General features: G+C 44.3%; 1 protein-coding gene across 1 annotated transcript; it reads right to left on the bottom strand.

Moving 5' to 3' along the window:
* Nucleotides 1-275: 275 nt before the first annotated feature.
* Nucleotides 276-17,372, bottom strand: TTC12 (tetratricopeptide repeat domain 12). The gene is made up of 21 exons (XM_026041035.1): nt 17,276-17,372; nt 16,878-17,104; nt 16,222-16,285; nt 15,665-15,742; nt 15,129-15,250; nt 14,466-14,525; nt 13,942-14,013; nt 13,205-13,265; nt 12,749-12,937; nt 12,044-12,113; nt 11,186-11,274; nt 10,368-10,536; nt 8,686-8,778; nt 8,090-8,153; nt 7,280-7,414; nt 6,695-6,799; nt 5,886-5,954; nt 4,947-5,048; nt 3,525-3,624; nt 1,412-1,637; nt 276-454 (listed from the first exon to the last, which is right to left on the bottom strand). Exons 1-21 carry the CDS (start codon nt 17,370-17,372, stop codon nt 379-381), a joined length of 2,268 nt encoding a protein of 755 aa, XP_025896820.1. The 3' UTR covers nt 276-378.
* Nucleotides 17,373-22,324: the final 4,952 nt, after the last annotated feature.

Genomic DNA, 22,324 nt, shown 5'->3' with positions numbered 1-22,324 from the left:
GATGCTTCAATGTGGGGTTCACAATCGTAGAGCAGGGAAATAATACTAGATTTTGTTTTTAAATACCAGGTATTGGACACATGAGCTGAGAATCACTAGATCAAATCAGCAACTGGTCTAACAGTGCTCGACTTTTAATATGATTTAGCAACAAGGAACTTCCCAATAAGTGGTATACTCATTTATCACAGCAAAACAAAGTCTAATGCAAGCTTATATCTTTAATTCTTAGTCGAGAAAAGAAAGGAACTTGCTTCTAAGAAGTAACAGCAAAAAAATGAAAAGGGATTCAAAAGCCCTATGAATAATTTTTAAGAATGAAGAAACAATATTAAACAGCAAGTCATGTGAACAGCATGTAACGAAGGTCTGAGGACTTCAAACACTATGCACATATTTCATAGAGGACTTCAGAATGGCCATTCCATTGAGCTCCCGCAGTTGAGCGATATGCCTGAAAAGACCAAAACAGAAAGGAAGGATAAGATGCTGAAATGATACAAGACTGGCCAAAACAAGAATTTTAAGCTTCAAGGGCTCTGTTACAACCCATGGTCAAACTGCCAGAGATATTTGGTGTTGCACTTCAATTCCTCAAAAATAGCATGGGAAAGTTTCTACATTACTCTTCCCTGCAAAATGAAAGCTCTAAATACTTAATGTAGATGTGCAGACAGGTGTCTGCAAAGCAGACCAGCTTTGCAGTCTGCTGCTAACCAGCGAAGTTAATTTCCTCATTTATATTTCCTAAGAGTGTTCTGCAAATTTCAGATTGCCAGTTTGGAAAGCTCACCCTTCAGCAGAAAGAAGGGTCTCAAATTTTTAAAGCTAAGCATTACACCTAGATTTCTGTATAGTAGTTCAGGAGGTTTATTAAAATATTGGAACTCGGTCCCTGTCTAGAATGCAATTCAATGGACAATTGACAGGTTGTCTCTAGCTAGGACTCGGCACACTCTTGGCAAGCAGCAGCACAGACATTCTTTGCTGGCATTTATGCTTTTGTTTTGCTCCCATTTCTGACCCCCACAACCGTAACATCTTTCTTCCTCCTTCCATTCTTCCAGAGAAAGGAAGAAATCGGGAAACAATGCAACACGACCTTCTGAAAAAACATTTTAAGCAAGTCAAATAACAAGGACAGTTTAATGCGGACACTGGCAACAGTATCACAAGTGGGAATTGCATTTGAAAGAGTGAGAGATTTCATAAGCTGTTTGAATTGATTATTTCCCCAGTAGCTACTTGCTCTAATGAGTAAAACTGAGCACACAAACTTAGGAGTTACTGGATCCCCTGGACTCCCCAGGTTTTCCTCACAGTTACTCAAGAGGTTCCCAAATCAGTTCAAGAATTTTCACTTAGTAACAACTGGATGGCACAGGATAACAAATAGTCTGTTTTGCATTACCTTGGTTCAGCAGTACAGAGCTTCCCCAGAGCAACTGCTGCATTCTCCTGCACCGAGGTGTTCGTAGCATCACCACCAGCATGTTTCAACAAAACCCTCACAACATTGGAATTCAGTAAGGATGTCGCTGCTCCAGGAACTACAAGGCAATGTCCAAGGCAGAAAGCAGCATTTCCCACAATAAGTTCATTCTCAGAGTTCAAGAGCTTCAGCAGCACACCAAACCCTGTGAGAAAGAGGGCAGTTACACTGGATGTTCACAAATCTGCTCACAGCATTCAGATTTTCTCCTTCCTTTATCTCAACTCTGGTTATAGTTTCAGTATCCTGCATGCCAGGCACACGTGGCTGGGCAGTATGGCAATTACTTCCACAGCTACTACGCAAGAGAATATAAATAGGAACAGTATCCAGAGAAGTGCTGCTGGCTACAGCAGTAGCACCTGTTCCTACAGAAGTCACAGGAGCTCAAAAAACAAGATAAAATTCACATTCTGGATCCAGAACACTTGCTCAAGTCCTGCCGAGATGGCATTCTCACAAAATGCAGGTTAAGAGGTTCTTCAGCATCTAGTTTGTTTCTCCATTTCTTGACCATTCCTCTGAAACTCAAAATCCGCCCCCCTCCTTTGCTGCTTGCCAACTAAAGGATCCTGCACTGAATTTGAAAATGTGTGCCTCCCACCCTGCCACACTAGTGGGACAAGCGCAGAGCTGAGCACCTGTAGCACCAGGCTAAATCCGTTAAGGCAGCAATATTCCTATGGAAAGGCTAGATGCCAAAGGAAAAAAAAAAAAAGAAAATGCAAATGATGTGTCTTTACCTAACAACCAGCAGTTTCCTCTACTTCAGTAACCTATACTAACATATAGGAGCAGACAATTTATACTCTTGATAGAGAAGGCTTTAGCCTCTCTAAACAGCAGTAACCTCTCTGGCCACAGAATTTAGAAGCATTTAGAGAGGCTGCTTTCCACATGAAGTACAGCCACGGCCTTCGTATGCAGGAACTATCCCTGAGGTTACATAAGTCCACTTTGATTTCACTTCATAGTGTCGTCTGTTCTACCTCATCATGTCACACATTCCCCTTTTTAGCTGTTGCAAGAGAATGTTCTGAAAGGGCAGGATTGCTGCCGACTGCATTAGTGGTACCAGCAGCTGTTGATGCAGAAGCTGAACTAACGAGCTCAGCTGGAATGCAATGGACTGCTGTAGTGCCAAAGCTTGACTCCAAAGGGCTCATAGCAGCAGCACAGCGACCGCACCAGCAAAGAGATGACAGAAACGGTGTTTTTTCACCCAGAGGGAGAGTTCGTGGAAAGAAGCAGAGTGAAGTGAATCAGCGTGCTAATCCAAGAAAATGAAAGCTTCATCTACAGATGACAATGACACTAACAGGGAATATACAAAAGGAAGATGTTCTTCTGAGAGGTTTTTAATGAGCTAAAATCCTTGGGGTTCAAGCTGAACCATACAAGCTGACAGTCTCTTGACATATGCAGCTATCCAGACAAAACTTAAGTATTCTTAGCTGTAATTACTCTAGCACCAACTTAATCTAGATTGTAAATCATGCTAAATAGTGTTGCTCTACACGATTAGAATATTAATAACTCAAAATACCCGAAGGCACTCCTTTGATATTATTGCTCTTCTTCCATACACATTTCCTTTTATTACCGGGACAAATTTCCACATATATAGTCAAGGAAATTGTTAACGAATTCAGTCACTGGAAAGCAGAGGCCACTGGTTTTTGGAAACAGGGCCCTAGCCCATTACAATTATCAAAGAGTACTTTCCAGATATTCAGATTTATGGCCTTAAAAAAAAAAAAAAAAAAAAAAAAAAAGCATTAAGCCATTTTACTCGAGTAAAGCAGACTCCATAACTCAGGCTCTTTATCTGATGCATGTATTTCCATCTACACAGAGCCAAGGCTCATTAAGGACTACTTCAGGAGGTAAAATGGCACACTGCTCAGAAAACATGGCTCAAGTCATGCAGGAATAAAACAGCGTTCAGTTCTTTGAGAAGGGAAGAAGTACTCAGATGAGGCTTAGATTACGTTTCTGTATTCAGCCTCTACTTAGTCAAGTTGACACTTACTTTTGTCTGACTTCACCACCTCTTCTTGAGCTTGACTGTTACTTTTGGTGCAGATGGAAAGGGCCCTTATAGCGTAACTGGATGTGATCTGCCCACCAGCCTAGATGTTATCGGAATAAAGCAACATTGAAACATGCTATTCATAGCCCTACTTACTCAGAACAGAGACTAGCCTAGGTACCATGGAGATATTTAGTAACTCTGCATAAGCACAAATATCAAATTAAGACCTTTACACAGTATACATCTTGGCTCCCCCTCCATCTCTTCACATATGTTAGCCCATGACTGTGCTCAGATACAGACCTTCAGTGACTCAGACTGACATGCTGTAACAACCCGACTTTTAATGGGACACCCACAAGAGTAAGGGGGCTTTGCAAATTGACAGAGGAGTATTCTCAAACATCAAGAACTGATAAGAGAATAAGACTATTGAAATGACAGATTTACTATGCAGTAAAGGAGAGAAAAAAAACCCTCAAACCCTCTGTAGTGTTTGCTTGGATTAGATATGAAGCTGATACTGCAGTGTACAAAATGAAAAAAAAAAAAAAAAAAAAAGAAAAAAAACTTGGAAAGGAGAAATTTAAGCTGTCACCAGGTAATTAAGCCCACTGCAGTTTAACACCCATATCAAAGAACGAACTTCTGCCATATAGAAAGAGAACATAAAGTACTATCTCAGAACACAGGCTGAAAATGAGACAAGGACATCTTTCCCACCAATATTATACATAAATAATTCCATGATGCTCTAGACCCAGTTTCCTTTCAAACCCTCTGTCAATTCCTGTGCTATTACATTCCAACTATTAAAGTGCTGAGCTGGGTGCTGTAAACTTCTATGCTAACTTTATCTGCATCATAGGCTGATACATATGCCCTTGGCTTGATACAGATATAGAGGAAATGTTTCTGTAGATTGTTATATTTAAATTTAAAATTAAAATTCCACCTTGTCCTGATTCAACACTCCTTGACAAGTCAGTGAAGAGGGCTCCACTGCCTTTCAGCAGTCTGAATCTACCTTGGTCTTGGGCTCTAATCCTCCAGCTGGATCTGCAAGAGTAGATTCTGAATTTACTGGCCTCCTCAGTGGACCTGTGCGCATGGGCACAACCATCTGGCTCACGTGGAAACTACTAGAGAAACAGGGCAGCAAACAGGTGCCAAAATGGTAGTATCACAGTTCTTTGATGCCTTCCCCTAGAGAACTAAGAAGATCTTTCCCCTGCCTGGCTGCCTGTTCACATAGCTCCCTGAAATTATATCTGAGAGCGTGAACAACGTGAGGTGCACATGCACCCAGAGCAATCCAGTCTTTTTCCTTGGGATAGGGGGCTAAGCATATGGAGAACTTAGGTTGGTTTTCCCTGGGGATTAGAGAAGTAGAATAATATGAAATTTAAGTTCATTTACTTTCAAGATTTTGATCATTTTCTTCACGATGCCTCCTTTCACTACTTCTTCTACTGCCGAGGAGGATGCTGGCAGGATGCGACTTAGCACTCCAAGGGCTCTCTTAACAAGAAAAGTATGGGAGAAGAGGAAAGTTATACATATTTGTCCAGACAACCTTATCAGGAGTTCTCAAGTTATTTTCCTTTTGCAGCTGGTGGAGGAAAACCAAAGTACATAAAGTGATCTGAAAAATCTACAAAAATGCAGTGAACACAATATCTTTAGGACACTGCCCTTTAACCAGAGACTCAACTCTGCACTTAAAGGCTCAGGTCAGAACAGCTCTTAACATATTTGTTCAACAAAACAAATTCGCAGGAGATTCTAGTCCAGCACTGCCAGTATACCAAGTCAAAGTAGATGCAAGTAAAACACATTAGAACTGTTCATTTACATTCACCTAGAGGCAATAACACTACTCCTTTTTCAGACCACATCTACTCCCATTAATTTGCCTTGCAGAACCACCATCTGTGGAAATTGTACACACATTAACAGGAGTACAAACTCCTAGGAATCAGATGCAAGAAGTGTTAAAAAAAAAAAAAAAAAAACAGCCAACAGCTGGTTTGCACTGAAATTGCTCTCGTTCTTTTGCTTCTAGATGGATTTAACATTTTCAAAGTTTTTTCAAAGCTTTATAATGAAAATCATCCTAAAGATGATATGATTTTTGAGATTTTCTATAGGTAGATTTCAAGAGAACATGGAGAATCCTCTTATATCAAATATGGTATCAAGAGCTGGGCAAAAGTAGTGATATATTATTTCTTTAGTGATAATAATTGCACATATTTTTCTTCCTCTTCCAATACAAATGCGTAGACTTCCAAAAGACTTGCACAAGGCAGCAGTATACCCTGAAGAACCCTTATCAGTCTGCTGACATCCACTTACTGTCACAATCCTTCCATCCTTACTGCTGAGTAGGGACATGCATCTCCCACTTATGTCCAAAGCAAAACACTAGTGAAAAAGAAAAGAAAGGGAAAAATTCAGATCCAACTGATGAAGGGAAGTATTAGAACAGAAGCAGGCTAGACAAAAAAAGTCAGCCTGCAGGAGAGAACCCAAGGGAGACTTTAAGGTACACAGGGCAGTAAGTTACTAACTCAAAAGCACCCATATGTAATGGAAAAAACCTACGTTCTTGATGGAATATTTTGAAATATGCTAAGCATCTGCCTACGCAAAAATGGAAACTGATGTAAAAAGAAATTCACTGTAGTTCTATGGAAAGGTAGTTGATGTATGTACTTTCTATATGCACTAACACATATATGCATGGCTGATGGAGGCAGTAAAAGCCCTCTTTTCTGGCCTCTTTGCATTTCTCAGAGTCAGCTATTCTTAATGGTCACCTTAAACACCAAGAGAAGTTTCTAAAAAGTTAAGTGAGTAACACCGCATGTGGTAGCCCTGAAGTCCCTCACCATGTTTAAGATGAAATAGGACCAAATCTGTACAACACCGCCAAACTCTCCCCACACTGTGCATACTGCAAGGTTCACAATATTCCATTGTCATCCCCTCTCCGCCAGCCTCCTCCTCTATCTGAGTGTTCCTGTACAATATCAGTGGCCTTGCAGCAGGCCCATTCACAGCAGCAAGGGAGGAAGACCTGCAACTGCTTGAGCAGTTCTAAATCACTAGTGGAGTAACTAAAGCAAGAAGGTTACCCAAGAACATTCACACATCTTGTTTACCTGGATGGCTGCACTTGATTCAAGCAGTAAGTTCATCATCAGGCCCAGCACCGCAGACACGCACTCCTCGTATTCAGGGGTATTGCCACCGGGAAGACATCCATCCTATAAACGGAGGAGAGAAGAGTACACAGAGTCCCAAAGTCCAGAATGCATTTCCTATCATGTGTGCTTGCCTTCTATAAGAAAAAGCCCTACGAGCACTTGAGCTGATGAAGCCTCTTCCACACAAACAGGTTCTTACAGTTGACGTTGGTGTCTAAAGCTGTACGCTCCAACTGAGATGTGTGATATTTAGACAAGCCAGAAAATCTTTGCCCACACCGAATACTTTGTAGGCTAACGAGGGGGGTCAGACTGCATCCTTCCTCTGAGCACCACCACTGAGGGGAACCCCCTCCTCCCCCTACCAACCCAACTCATGTGAGCTGCATACAACTCAGACCTGCATCCGTCTGTCGTAAGGGGTATCTTGAGTGTCGAGAGGTATTACGGGAGGCAGACAGACAGGAAGGCACAACCGTCATTTCCATACAACGCCATTCCAACAAAACCAGTCTCTGGGCTACAATCAAGCCTCTTTACCACAAGCTTTAGGCAGGCCTGCCAGCACTCTTGACAGTCAGCCATCTTCTTGCGCACAACGCCGTCTGTGCACAGATCGCCCATGGTGCCAATACAGCGAGCAAGGGCTGTCCCATTCACTAGCTTGGCAGAGCTCTTAAAAAGAGAAAAGTAGTTTTATGAAGGAATGGCAAGACCACAAACAGGCATTCCTACTCTTCTGGCAACAGAAGCGAAGCCAGGATTCCAGAATCATTCCTAACAGTATGAAAACCACGCTGTTCAAAGTTTGCAAGTGTCCTTAGTTTCTACAACTAGAAACCCCTGAGTCCCTTTCGGAAAAGCCCTCCTGCAAGAGAACCCATGTTCTGTATCATCTCCCCTCTGCCTGAAGACAGCTTTTTTGAACGAATGGTAAACAAGCTGGTCGTGCAAATAGACGACAGACAGTGGCGGGCCCCGACTGCTCAGCTTATTTCATCTCTGAGCTAATGTCATCGTTCAGCCCTCAGATTAGCAAAACTCACCCCCTGAGTTGCAACTAGTTAGTGACACTGCATTAAAGTCACAAGAATGGTCTTGGCTTGACAGATTATTGATGAGACCGTACCACAGTCCAGAGTTTTCACTGCTTATAAAGCTAGCACAGGGTTATAAGCCAGCACTAAATCCCAGAGAGTGATAAAAGAATTCCTTTCACTAGATGAAATACAATAATTCTTGCACCTCTGCCACAAAGAACTATAAGCGACTCGTCGTGAAACTGAAAAGGAGAGAGTTGAGAGAGATAACACGCAAGTTAAGGAATACAGGCACTGAGATCTTTCATACCAGCAGCTGGCTGAACAGAGGTAAAACAGCTGTGGAAACCTCGATGCGACACTGGATTTTGAAACTGTTGGGGATAAAGAAAGCCATATTCAAACACTTATATCTCAGGGAAAAGGTGAAATGAATCAAAGCAACAGCACAGCAACAAAAGAAAAGTTAACCAACTTCACTGCTTACAAACCATCTGGATACAGAAAGGAACTAAGTCCTAGCCAGGGAGGTTTAAAGCAGCAAGCAGGTTTTCCATAAGCAAATATATTGTTCTCTCGATATGCTCCTTAGGGATGAATAAAGACTTCCTTAGGATGTAAAGAATGTCGTATTTGTTCTCACTCAAACTCAGGCAAAGCTGATGGCATAACTTGCTATCATCCATAGAAACATACCACAGACCTTTGTTTCAGAAGGACTACAAGATACAGAAATCCTTTCATTTCCAAAGCATTTTATCTGCTACCACACATGCCAAGTGGGTCTTTGTCTACAGGACAAAAGAGCCTTCAGTGTGCAACTCTGCAATTTGCCCTTAGAAACAGTGAATGTCATTTAGTAGGTTTCAAAACACAAATTGCTAGAAATGATGAAATGAAAGTTACCTTTCCTCTTTGGTTAGATCAGCCAGTATGCTCATGGCACTGCCAGCCCTGCCATCGGGGCTCTGGAGAAACATCATCAAAGTGTGCAGCCACCTGTTATTGCAAACAGACCAATTGGTCAGCTGGGCGTTAAAAAAAGGATCAGAATGGCATTTGAAGTGCACCATTGCCTACTTTTGGCTTTGATCTTAAAACCCTTTGAGTTCAGCAGGATTTCAGTCAAGTTGCATATACTCGATCCTCCAAACACATCTGGTCACCTAATTGCCATTGCAGCAAGGTCTTGCCACTAGAGCCTCTCATAAAATCGTGCTTCCTTGCACAACTGCACTGATTGTAGGGATGTACCAATATCCATCAGTGTTAAAGCATTTCAGCAGCATGTAAGCTTCCTACGATGTTTGAAACTGAGCCGCTTTACTGCTGGCAAGCTTCCAAAGGAAAGGTAAGCAGAAAAGAGCAGTCACGACAGGGGACACAGCCAGCCCAGGATTCAGCTTTCAATACATTAGAAACACATGTTGACACCTGTGGGGCTTTTAAAAGAACAAACCGAGCAAACTCAGTCCTGGCAGAGGTTAACCTCCCCAGGCAGCAGTGGAACCTTCACCTAGAACAGGAAGAGCATCATACCAGCCACCTCTTCAGCTCTTGGAAGAGTACTTACTTACTGCTGTATGATGCAGAGCTGCACACAATTTGCAAGATTTCGATACCTGGTGCCCCACATGCTGCTCTGCTGAGCTGAAATTCTTCCCTGTCATCCTGCTCCAGAGTTGTAGTTCAGAAAGAAAACCTGCAGTCTCCTCCCTTTTTCTTAATAAGGCCAACAGCTAAGAAGCTCCATACCTGCAACTTGACCTTCTGAGCTAGGTTTTTCTTGCCTTTTCCAGCAATTAGTCTTAGAATCTTTTCCAGAAGTTGACAGAAGATTTTTTTTTTTTCGGGCTCTTGACATTTCAAGCCCCAGCACTACCATTATTAAACTTCCTTTCATCCATGGCTCATTTCTTTAACTTTCCCTTTGCGGAAAAGCACCTTGGAATTAAGGTGGTACACTAAAGTGCACAGATCTGCTGGAGATCCTTTTCTGTTCATGCATTACTTCAAACCATTTAATACAAACAAGTACATTAGATTTTCTCCTCTGATAAACAGTAGAAGGAAATAGCAGGACAACATTATAGAGGTAATGGACACATCTTTCTCCCCTAGTGAGTCACTGCAACACTGTGAGCAATCAGAAATACCGTCAGGGGATGAGTGTGTGGCAGCTTGAAACTCCAAGTCCCGAAGAGATAACAATGTAAGTTCTTGCTGGAGTACCACCCAAGCATCCTAACCGTTTTAGAAAAGTAACTACTATGCTGCAAAATTACATAAACATCTCCGAGAAGAAGCCCTCCTACTTAGCTTCACCAACATGTTCAGGAACAAAGTTGACCAAATCCAGTGCCCCCACATACCTAACTTGTTACCTCTGCTGCTCCAGTACTGCAGAGTTTTTGCTAAAGGAGGCACTCTACCACTCTAGGGCAGAAGACAAAGTTACTGGGTTCCCACAAATTTTCAGAAAGCTTGCCAGCTATTTACTGCTCAGCCCAGTGCTAGTGAAATGCGTTTGAAACTCTGGGAGCCCAGGGAAAATGGAGCATTTTCTGAACTGCTGTAGCATTTATTACATGCTCAGGTCCTGGTGCCTGACCAATAGTCTCCTCCCATTCTCAGTCTCCGAGTAGAGGGAGATAAGTGCCAAGGTCTCCTTTTGGATCGCTGCTACCTCAGAAGAAAGCAATTTGGACAGCTGTACGTTCATATCAGGGCGAGTTAACAAAAGACGCTGATTTTCCTCTAAAAAGAAAAAAAATCATAATTAGTTACACAATGAAACCCTGCTCCTCTTTCTCCCTAGAGGCTGATTTAAAAGGTCTAATATCCTACACTCCACGACAGATGTGCTTACCACACAGAGCTACAGAGCAATGGTAAGTTAGAACACCCGCCACTCCTCTCAGCTCCACTGCTGGAATACATTTCGATGTTTAAATTCCTACTCACTACCAATATGCCAGCTTCTTGGGCAGCATTCATCTGCAAACTTTTGAGAACTGGAGACACAGTCTACTTTGCAGGGACTTCTAAGGCCCTGGTTGCCAAAAGATAAAGACCTCCCCCTTTTCCTATGGCATTTCTACACAGAATTGGTGTACCTTTAAAAAAAGCCCAACTAACTGATAACAAACTGCAAACAATAATCCCGTAACTTGCTTCCACTCTTTCATCAGTCCTAAAATGCCTACTGAAACAAACTGGAAACGTCCTGCTGTGATGGATGCAACAGCCAACATAATGTGTGCTGCTAAAGTGCATCTGCAATACTTGGGAATACTGTAAAACTTGGTTTATGGCATGGTCTAGACCCAGGTGCTCTGAGGAAGTGATATTCACACCAAATGAGATTAACAGTGCACAAACAACGATTAGCATTGATGAGTTTTACCATTCCCTGTGCAGAGAGCTTGCCAGAGGAGGAGAAGAGAAATGGAGAGATCCACTTCAGCAGTATTTTTCCTCTCTGCCGAGAAGCCCCTAGGTTAGAAACGATAGCTTTTAAAAAGAGCAAACAGTCGAAACCGGAAGAGCGCTTGCCCCATTTAACCGCATCATGTTCTGAACCAACTTCGTCATGCAAGAACTTCAAATGGCATCTTTTGCACAGGTCTCGTGTCCATTCCCTGACTCAAAAACGCTGTCAGAATAGATCCCATCTAAGCCAGTTTAGAGAGCTATTTAGATGGCTATTTGTCGGATTTGTTTCATGATTACTGAACCATAATGAGCTGTATTTGCTAAGCAGCCATTCTAAAAGGCAGAAGCCAAGGCCCCAAAGGGGGTCGTGCTCTTAATTACAGATTAAATGATTTTTTCAGATTAGAAATGATAATTTCAGATTACAAGCTGGGGGGGGCAGGGGGTAGATAGTTACCGACGTCAATTTGTAGGAGCAGGGAGTCTAGCCGATATGCTCCAAGCATCTAGGTGGTTACCTTAGATGTTCCTTGACAAGAGGCTAACAAACAGGCTCTCACCAACAGAGACGGAGTGCAGAAACAGGAGATCAGAGACGGAAGCCAAAAGCCATCAGTGCTGTCCGCTGCAGCCAAGACAGCACTGTTTGTCTAAAGGTCAGACAGAAGTCAGTCTATTCAGACATGACAACCTGTTGTTACATTATCTTTCAGTCACTGCATCTGAATGGCGATTATGCTTCCTGAAAATCTCTAAATCTCTTGTCATTTCCTCGTGCTGTAGCATCCTACTATCCTTTTTGGACAGTAGGATTTTGGAGAGCACTTACCGTCTTATGACCTTGTTGTCAGTGATGATCCTGAATCCATCATTTGTTCTAAATAAAGTTTGCTCAGTGCCTTGAGGGGGAAGAGAAAAAAAAAACACCACACAAAAACACCACACACAGAACACACAAAGCCAAATAAGCCCTCTGTTCCATCTGGCTGATGCAGCACAGTGAAGGCAGATTCCTGCTCTTCTGCGATACAGCATTAAATAAGGTCACTGGATCAACAGCTTGGAATGGTGGGGAAAGGGTTTGCACCCTCGAAGGAAGAAAAGCCCTCTGAACACTAGTTGAAAGAGAAGCAGCTTTGAAGCTGCAGGCTGTTCTAATTCCTGATGGGTGCTCTACAGAGTGACTGACAATGTTAAAGGCTTCTTAGGAAGGTGCAAACACTGGCCCTGCAAATCAATATATTTTAACCAACAATTACAGACATTTCAAAACAAACTAAGCATCTGCTAAATGACTCTAATGGGTGTTCCGACCCCTGAAAGGTCTTAACAGCTTCAGCTACACTTTCCGTTTAGGTACAAAAGTAGATCTGCTGGCTAAGTCTTTTGACATAAACATATTGCTGGTATCTATTTTCAAGAAGAGGTACAGTTTTTCCTGTACCTTCAAAGCCTACTCCAATTTTCTTAAAAATATCTGTCCCCCTGGATTTCAACTTTCCTGTTACTAACAAACGGGACATCAACTACTTACAGTCTTTAATGGCTCCTGTCAAAACTCTGATCCCTCCTGCATAGTAGAGGATGTTCTGGTCCGGCTTATCAAGTTTTTGCAGCAATTCTTTTATCGACAAAGCTGTAAACTTGCCAGACTGAAATTCCTTCAAAGCTCTCTCTTCTTCATTCGCTCTTTTTTCCTCCAAGTTGACTTCAGTCATGCAATCTAGGATATCAGAAGAAAGTTAAGAGAGTTGGATTAGGTATTCCAACACAATAAAGTTGGAAGTCAAAAGCGAAACCGGTTCCATGTCAGAGGGAACTCTGCTTTCTGCAATGACCCATGGCTGTACAGAGCAAAGCAAAGGGCTTAAACACAAGCAACACTTGTACACAAAGGCTACATGAAATGACTCCATAAGAAGCTGTGAGGAGCTAGAGACGGGGTTTGACTCTACCCTCTATTTTGATCAGTTTACTTTATATTTCTTACCTTTAAACAGGCTTTTCTTTTGTGGATCAATGTCTAAGATCTTCTGATAGCACTGCCTGGACTTAACAGAAAAAGAATAGAACCGTAATTGAAGATGCCATGGGAAAATGATAAAAATACAAGATAACCATTCAACTTTAAGTTGCCCGGTTTTTGGACCGCAGTACTGTTAAGGGTGGAAAAAAATAGCAACGAGACAGAACTTTCACAACTGAAAGCACAAACAAGCCAATACTTAAGCATACTATGTTGAATAAAAAGGAAAAATTGAATTGCAAACTCAGGAATACTCTAGCATGGGCAAAACAAGCCAAGTTTCCATTGATAAAATAGTCAATAAGGAATAACATGAAGAAAAAATGAACTGTAAACATCAACAAGGATTTTATTTGTATGCTTTGCTGGCGTGTTCACCACTAAACTAATCACAAGCTTAGGATAAGCCAAAACTTCCACAAACTGAATTGCTAGGAACTGTAAGGCAGACTACACTGATTTATTTGGTCTACCTTCTACAATTACTTTATTGCAGGCATGTCTGAAAGGCTTTTGATCTCAGCCTGCTCCCTTCTGTCACTTCAAAATTTTAAGCTATGTGGGGGTTTTACCAAGTGTTCAACTTGCTCCTAATTTAGTAAAGTATCTTGCAGTGAATCACAAATTTGTTCCTCTTGTCCACATTACGGCAACAGCAGAACAAACCATGGCTGTATGGTCATGAGACTGAACCAGCTTACTTCACTGAAGTGCTTCAGTGCCAGGTGAGCTTTCCCCATCAGAAAATAGGCTTTAATACATTTCTCATCACACTGTAAAAATAGATAAATAAAAATCAGCAAAACAACAGAAAGCAAATGCTACACATCATGACATATTCAAAATTTAGAAGCTTTGGGTTTTTTTTTCCTCCAGATTTCTGCTGACAGTTATAACTGCCCAAAAGTAACGGTAAGCACTGACAGGTATATTTATACCATCTACTAGAGACATCTAATGTTCACACACTGAATATTGCTTCTGGGTATTGACTGCTCTCTGTTCTCTGTGCAATAAGTAGTGGCTTGGTCTACTTTAAAGGCTGAAACGAGGTGGCGGCAACATCCTTCCCAGAAAACTGCCTTGAGTAATTCAAGCAAACTCTCACGCCCTTAAGTAACATCTAGACCTGCCTGAGTGAAAAATCAGCCAACACCTTGGCGTAAGCAGGTTTCTAGATCTGTGACTGCTGACCTGATCACAAAAGACAGAAACCTGTAATCACCTTTAAAGCCCAATTGCAGTCATCAATAGCTTTTTCATAGTCATGCATCTTCAGGTAGGCCTGAAATTAAAAAACAGGAGAGTCCAGGTAGAAAAGCTAGACTATTTGGCGTGTCTTACCCTAACTGTGCAAACATACTGAAAATTTGCCTGTTGAGATGCACATACATGGACTTTTTCAGGATAATTATTATTATTGACTCTTTGAATGCAATCCTGCACGGCATGCTCTAGGTGACCCTGCATATGCAGGAGGGTTGGACTAGATGCTCTCTAAGGGTCCCTTCCAAGCCTCCGTCCAAGGATCCCGTCCAATCCCCCTGCTCCAACAGGGACACCTAGAGCAGGGAGACCTTTAGTATTATAAAGAAAGGCAGCAAATGAGCCACACTTGTAAGAAGTCAAGTCTATAATGCCACTTAAACCAACTTGTACGTTGCGGTCCTCTCCATTCAGCCTCTTTGAACTTTTACCCTTCCAACTCCCCTCGACTTTCTCATCACACATGACTGGCTTTCAAAGATGCACAAGGTGGAGCTGCGCAATGCTTTTGCTGAAACACTTGCACCTAAAGACTCTTGTGTTCCATCTTGGTAATACCGCCCTGAAAGCCAGCAGTGCATTGTTGGTGGGTTTGCTTTCAGGTTTGCTTTCCCGTACTGACCTGCGCTCTGTTAGTGTAAAGCTGCTGCTTGTCCTTCAGTTTTTCTAAGCCTTCCGTGTATTTCTGAATGGCTGCGACATAGTCTCCTCTCCTGAAGGCATCATTTCCTTTCTCTTTCAGAGCTACCAAACACACACATTCGAAAAAAAAATCACATTTGTCTCAACAAGAGCAGTCGTGGGAACACTGCTCTACTGAGCTATCGTGTGAACACAGTCTCCATCTCTCCCTTAAAATGGAAACTCTGAGCATTTGTCTTGTCTTTGCTCAGTCCAGTTCTCAAGTACTGATGCTCTCTGCCTCCATCCCAAAAGCTTACCTTAAGGAGAACATCGAGGAGAAAAATGGGCAACACCCGTATGAAGTTATATAACTTTGTGTCAGCTAATCAATACTGTGCAGAAAAAATCTTGATCTCAAAAACACCAGATTACCGCACTGTGTACAAGAACAGCACTCAGTGTGGCACAACCACCTCTTTAATCATCCATTTCCTTCAAAGTTCCTCAAGGCATTGGCTAAAACCTGGCAATTACCATTTGCTAAACGCTCGTTTCGCTTTCTTCGTTTTGCACGCTCTCTTGCATCCTTTTCCAAAGCTGCCAGAAAGCCATCTTTGAACCAGAAGAGTCAGGGAAGTATCAGTTAAAAAAAAAAAAAAAAAAAAATTAAAAGCAAATCACAGGTGAGGCAAAAGTCATTTTAAGGGTCATCTCTTGGTCACTTCTCCACAAGGAAAGCTTTAAAAACGCATTTCACAAATCCAATATCAAACAGGATAGTAAAAGATAAGCTATTACACATAAAGCCCATCTTAGCACCTCGGGATTGCACACTTGCCATCTGTAGAGATGAGCTCTTAAGTCTTAAGTTTAGAATAATGAATTTTTCGGGGAAAAGCCCTAAATAGGATCACAAACTATAGCAAGACTACAGCTGCCTAATTACAAGGCTCCAAAATGTGTTGCTTAAACTGATTGAACACTCAACAGGAGAAAGAAAAGCTCCTTCGATTGTAGTGCGAGGCAGCTTAGCTTGCCTTGCATGAGGCAAGAGCAACCCTCACCCTGACTCAGCTCAAACAGCAATCAAGAGCAACTAGGAGATACAGGGAACAGTGTCCTACCTGTACTCACTGTCTCTGTATTTTTCATGTCCTAGAAAGAACAAATAAACATAGAAACACAGTGCATACACGTACACATACTTAATAAAACTGACAGCAGCAAAGGAGCATGTGCTTCAGTGCAGTGACAGGCACTGAAGCACGGGGAATGTCAATCTGCTACATTAACAAAGGATGTGAGAAACTCTATTATAGACAAAGGGCTTTCTTTCAAAACCCAGAAAAATTCTGTTTGTACCTCCACTGCTCCAAGTCATAGAGGTGCAGGCCCTACTGCATCAGTGCCCAGTGAAGGTGATGAAAGGTCTCTTACGCCTTCACCTAGTTTTGCTCTGGTACCTGGCACGCACGGAGAAGCCCCATGTTGTGGCATCTGAACACTTGCTTCCAACTTGGAGAGATCCAAGAGAAATACACTGTGCTCAAAAGGGTCTTAAGGCAAAAACCCACAACATCAGCTACCATCAGCAGGACTGCCGGCAAGCAAAACCAAGCCCTGCTCTAGTATATGTGCTTGCCTTTTTCCAAGCTCGCTCCACGAGGGCACGTTGTGAGATTTCACACCGTCGAAGAGATCGCAAGCAACACACAATTTAAGCTGCAAGGGAACAGCTGGGCCTTACGGGGGCTCCTGTGTTGACCGCCGTCCTGTTCGCTTTTGTCCAGCATCCCTCCTCCGGGCTGCCCTCGTGCTCACGGAGCCTCTCCTCTGTCTCAGCAAGCGCTTTCTCCTGCACGGCGGGGTCGGGGGACTTGAAGCCTTCGAGTAAATCGGCTAGGAAAGGGACAAAAACCAGGCACACACAGGTGAACTCGGGCGGCCCTGCGAGAACGAGGATCTCCCCTCTGCCTTGCGAGATCCCCGGGCAGCAGCGGCGGCCCGCAGCGCACGTTTAACGGGAGGTCTTCCCCGACCTGCCCCTTCCCGCTCCTGGGAGCGCTCCGTGCCCCCGCGGAGGCAGAGGGGACCCCCCGCTCGAGGCAGCGGCTCCCGCGCGGCGCCGCGCGCTCCGGCCCGCACCGAGCTGGTCGACGCGGCGCAGGAAGCGCTGGAAATCCGCCTCCTGCCGCTCGTCCGACAGCATGGCGCCGGGCGGCGGCGGCCGCGCCGTTGCCATGGGCACCGCGCCGCTGCGCTGCCGCTCAGCGACGCCGCCGAGCGGGCGCGCCCATGCGAATTAGGCGGAGGGGCCGCGCGAGCGGCGTGCCCGGCAAAGCGCGTCCCAGCAAGGCGCGCCGCGGGAGCCGGTCACAGCCCTTCCCGCGAGGCCGGTGCACAGGCTGGCAGCGAGCGTGGCCACTGCACTGCTTTGCTGCTGGCGCTGCTGCGGAAGAGCCGCCAAACCGCACCTCTGCTTTGCACCGGATTGCGTGTGTGGCACAGTCCCTGCCTTTCGGGTGCAATGCGGGGTCCCTCTTCTGGCCCAACGCAGGCAGTGCCGCGCACACACCCGCTTGCACTGAGCTCCGCAGCTCCGCACTTGCAGCCAGGGGAAACTGGGGTGCTCGCAGGTAGGACCCTGCGCAAGCGGCAGCCTCGGGCAGCGTGAGCAGCTCGCCTTGCTCACAGACCTCGCACCCGTCTTTGCTCCATTACTGCTTACACAGCACAAGCCCCTGGAAGGCAACCAAGTGTCTCCGTGCGCAGCGGAGCGTGGTGCTAAGCTTTCCGAGCACAGACGCGGGCAAATCCTCCGCACGAGGTGGAAAAGAAAACGAAAACTTTGAAATCTCTCCCGATCTGTTGCACTCTCTAAAACTAATACAAGCATTCAGAATCAGTGAGGCTCCATTCAAATCAAATAAAATCAGAACCCATGAAAGTCAGACCAATTTAATGAGATCAGATCAATTACAATAGATATATCGGATTCTATGGCCTTCTGCCACGTTTAGTCCAAATCTGAAAGTTGTGACAAATCCTATTAGCTTCTGCCGTGTTCTTTTGGATACTGTAAGGATTCTCTTAGTTTCTATTAAATGATGTCACATTCGATCAGATTCTGCCAGATTCTAATATAATGTAATATAACAGAATAAGACAGAATGTATTAGAATCTGTAAGATTTTATGTGATGGACTCTGTCACATACTGTAAGATTCTGTCATATTCTATTCGATTCTGAAATATTCTCATAGAATCTGACAGAAAATGACAAAACACAATAAAATCTGGCAGAATCATACAGAACTGGAAAAACATCAGAAGGTAACAGAACCTGAAGCACCTAACAGGATCTGAGGGAACCTGACGCGTTCTATTAGAATCTGACCGAATCAAATAAAATCGCACAGAATTTGACAGATTCTATTGATATCTGGCAGAACCCAAGAGAAACTGAAAGAATTTGTAAGATCTCATTACAATCTGAAAGAATCTATAGAAATATGACACATTATAAAAAAAAAAATCTTATAGAATCTGACAGATTCTTAAACATTTTAGTGCAATCAAATGTAATCTGAAAATCAGAAAGAAGCAAATAGAATCTAACAGATTATAGTAGAATGTGATAATTGGAAAAAAACTAGTAGAATCTCACAAATTCTAATCATCCTAAAAAAAGACAGAATTTACTAGAAATAATCAGAATCTACGAGCATCTCACAGAATCTCACAGAATATAAGAGAATCTCTCAGAATTGGGCAGAATGTAAGAGAATCAAACAGAACCAGACAGATTCTAATAAAGCCTCAGATAATCTAACAGTATCCAGAGATTCTATCAGAATCTGTCAGAATCGACTAAAAAATAGAATCTACCAAGATCTGACAGAATCTATTAGAATCTGACAGAATCTAATAGAATATCACGATCTATTACAATCTGACAAAATTGTATAGGTTCTAACATAAACAGAATCTATTGGAGCCTGGTAGTCTTTTAGAATCAGACAGAATTTACTAGAATCTGACAGAATGTAACAGAATCTAATAGAATCTCACAGAATCAGAGCTTGTATTACAGTGTAACACACTAATGGAATATATCAAATCTTTGAAAACCTAAGAGAATTCACATACGTTCTGCCAGAATCTTTTTGATCTGCCTTTGATTATAGGTTAATAATCGCATTTTAAATTGTAATTTTAAATTAACATAAGCCCCTGAAAGGAAAAGTCCACCCTCTAGTGTCCAGTTTTCTTTGATGGACAGAATCACTAGCAAAGGTTTAAAACAAGATCGTGTTAAGTGAGGACCTCTGCCTTTGTACCAGGCTGCCTTGCTTTCATCCAGCACTGGAGCCTACTACTAGGCATTGGAGCCTGGAGGAAATGGTGAAGCAGAATAAAGCACACTCTTTTCGGTCATCTTTTAATTTTCTTTTTGTTCAGCTTTTATTTTACTAAGAACACATTAAATTGCTGAGGCTACAGTTCCAGGTACCGTGTCCAGAAGATGGGGGATTTCCGCTGCCTTTCAGAGCCGTATGCTGAGCTGTAACCTCCACAGCGCGAGCAGGTACTGATACAAATCCTCTCTTGCTTGAAGGATGCGCACGAGGCGCAGGCTCTGCATTTCATTCCTGTGCATCCATTCTTGTTTTGTGCTCTCCATCCCTGCAGCTGCACTAGGTCATGCGCTCGCAAGGCGCAGTCTTTCACTTCAACACGTACCTCCCCGCCTCTGCCTGGGAAGGAGCACACAAAATCACAGCACCCTGCATGCTGTGCAAGGTTTGCTGTGCAAACCTTAGCCCTGGTTTTCAAAGCTGAAGATTTGCAAAGAACACAGACAACGTTACCGAAGTTGTTCAAAGGCAGCACCAGAACAGGAGCCTATTCAGCTGAGGAATGATTGCAAGACGGGCCGTATAAGACTGGCACGGAACTATACAGGGCATGGGGCCTGGTAGAACTGAGAATTGTGGACAGATAGGGCTGGCTGCGTAAGCTCCAGTGTTGAGTATGGCACAACTTGCTCTTGTTCAAAAGCTGTACCAAGAAACTGCCTGGGGTGTCCTCTTGTGCCTCCAGTCAAGGGGCACCTTACTGCTAGCAGTAGAACTTGAGAACCTTGGAAATCTGGCTCCTGCTGCTCATTTACGAGTGCCCGCAAAGGAACAGAAGAGAAGCCACTAGGCACCGCGCAGAGCTGGGACAGACACGACTGAGGGACGCAGCTGCTACAGCGACCAAAGGCAGCCACGGCGCCTTGAAATGGAATCCGGGCACGCGGAAGAGCCACTCCGGGAGCTCTGCACTCCAGGACAGTTTTCTCCACCGTTGGCCAGGAACGGACGAGACTCTGACAGACCCACTTTCTGCTTCTGGGACACGTCAGCAGGGCGCTCAGGGCACCGCGTAAAGCAACCACGCGTGTGCCCGGTTCAGAAAGGTACCACCTTGACTGCGGCGGCCAGACCGCGTGGAGCCGCAGGCCCCCGCTTGCCTCGCGCTGCGCCAGCGGCCCAACGGGGGCTGTGGGGCGCACGGAAACACGCCGGCGCCTCCAGCCCGGCGCGGAGCAGACTACGCAAAGAAGGGCATGAGACTTTGGGCAGGAGCTTTTTTTTTTTTTTTTTTCTTTGTAATTTTTATTTGAACACAGTATTCTGACAGAATGCAAAGTCAAAATCCTCAGTTAGTTTCAGTATTTACACCGGTGAGAATGGGAATAAAGGTGGAACTGATGCTTCACTCGGTAAAAAGATTTTTTGTTTTTCTCTTTTTTAACAAGATAGAAGGCCCCCAAAAGTAGGGAATGCTGGGTAAGGATGTCAATGGAGGGTCCGAGAACAACTATCAAAACAGCCTAGTGTGAAAATCGGGGTTTGACGGCTCCATAGAAAAGTGTGAAAATAAAACTCCACTCGAAACGCTGAACAACTGGATGCACTATTGTCTCATCATCTTACGTATGGTGCAGCATGAAATGTAGTCACTCCACAACTAGAAGCTGATCAGTCTGACTTGCCATATAGATATATATATGTATGTCTTGGATACATATATAAACATATACAGCGCAAACGGCATCAGGTTGGTCCCTCTTTCTAGGTTTAAATAAAAGCAATGAAGCCAAAGCTACCTTGCAAGCGGGGTATTTCTAAATCAAAGCAAACTCTTCTCCCTAAAGGGCCCGTCTGAAAGCACTCTTGAGAGTCGGTCGATGAGCCCTGGGCACTGGGAGGCGTCAGGCGTGCACTAAGCTGGAGCTGGACGGACACTGCTGGCGCCCAGGCGAGCCCAGGGCCCACCTCTGCCGCGGACAGCCTGCACCCCCTGCAGTCAGCACAGGCCTTTCTAAAGACGGGGCTGCGTGGGGCCAGGAGCTGCCGCCCTTTTCAGAAAGCAAGGCCAATTCAGGCAGCAGCTACCACCGCTCACCTCTGGCAGCTGCCGACCAGGGCCGCTGCAGGCCTTCCCGCTCGCTGGCCTGTTGCGGCATTTGCCTCCTAGCTGCTGCTCAGCTCTCAGTGGGAAAGAACTCCGGAGGAGGTACAGCGTGCAGCTGACAAAACCCATCCCCGACTCCACAGAAGCCACGAACAACCTGGGACGCTCGTCGCCAGGAATGGAGGCACTGTAAGCCCACTAGGTCTCCGCTGTCTCGAGGACCGTCCCCAGCTGCAGACGGCTGGAGCTTGTCGTGCCGCATCTGGAGACTAACTTCTGATAAAGAGCCTCCTAGGGACCACGGGCCGAATTTCCCCTTAGTTCCACTGACACTGCTGTGACGGGTCAGGCTAGGGCAGCATTTGACAAGAAGCTTTCGACAGAAAACCCAGCCCGTGCTGATGCCCTGTTCACAACGGGTTCTGCTCGAGTGCCTGTGCCTATATACTCAGTCACCCTCCATTTCCATCTCCAGGAACTGAGGAAAAAATGCAAAAAAACCCACACTTGGCAAATGACAAGACCATGATTTCTCACAGTTTGAAATGACCATCTAGTGATGTCACTGTTAGAGACTGCATACTTAGAAGAATACACTGACGAGAGCGGCTGCGTGTATCTGAGCCCAAGGACAGTCGCCCCGTCCCGGCCGTCCTTCGCTCGGTTACCTTGCGCACTGGAAGGGAAGCCAGAGTCAGCTCGCTTTCATTCTGCACTTACAGGCTTCTG

Source organism: Nothoprocta perdicaria, unplaced genomic scaffold (genome assembly GCF_003342845.1).
Source record: "Nothoprocta perdicaria isolate Ctin4 unplaced genomic scaffold, notPer1 scaffold_275, whole genome shotgun sequence".
NCBI classification, from domain to species: domain Eukaryota; kingdom Metazoa; phylum Chordata; class Aves; order Tinamiformes; family Tinamidae; genus Nothoprocta; species Nothoprocta perdicaria.
The sequence above is the reverse complement of the archived record's forward strand: the minus strand, read 5'-3'. Positions and strand labels throughout refer to the sequence as shown.

What these genes read in the sequence shown, in the direction of transcription:
- TTC12 (XM_026041035.1), bottom strand. Translation starts at nt 17,372, where the DNA reads ATGGCAACGGCGCGGCCGCCGCCGCCCGGCGCCATGCTGTCGGACGAG. An exon ending in GACAACAAGGTCATAAGACG is followed by an intron (nt 11,275 to 12,043) that starts GTAAGTGCTCTC and finishes TTTCTAACCTAG; the next exon opens with GGGCTTCTCGGCAGAGAGGA. An exon ending in GGTGGTGAAGTCAGACAAAA is followed by an intron (nt 1,638 to 3,524) that starts GTAAGTGTCAAC and finishes TCTTTCTCACAG; the next exon opens with GGTTTGGTGTGCTGCTGAAG.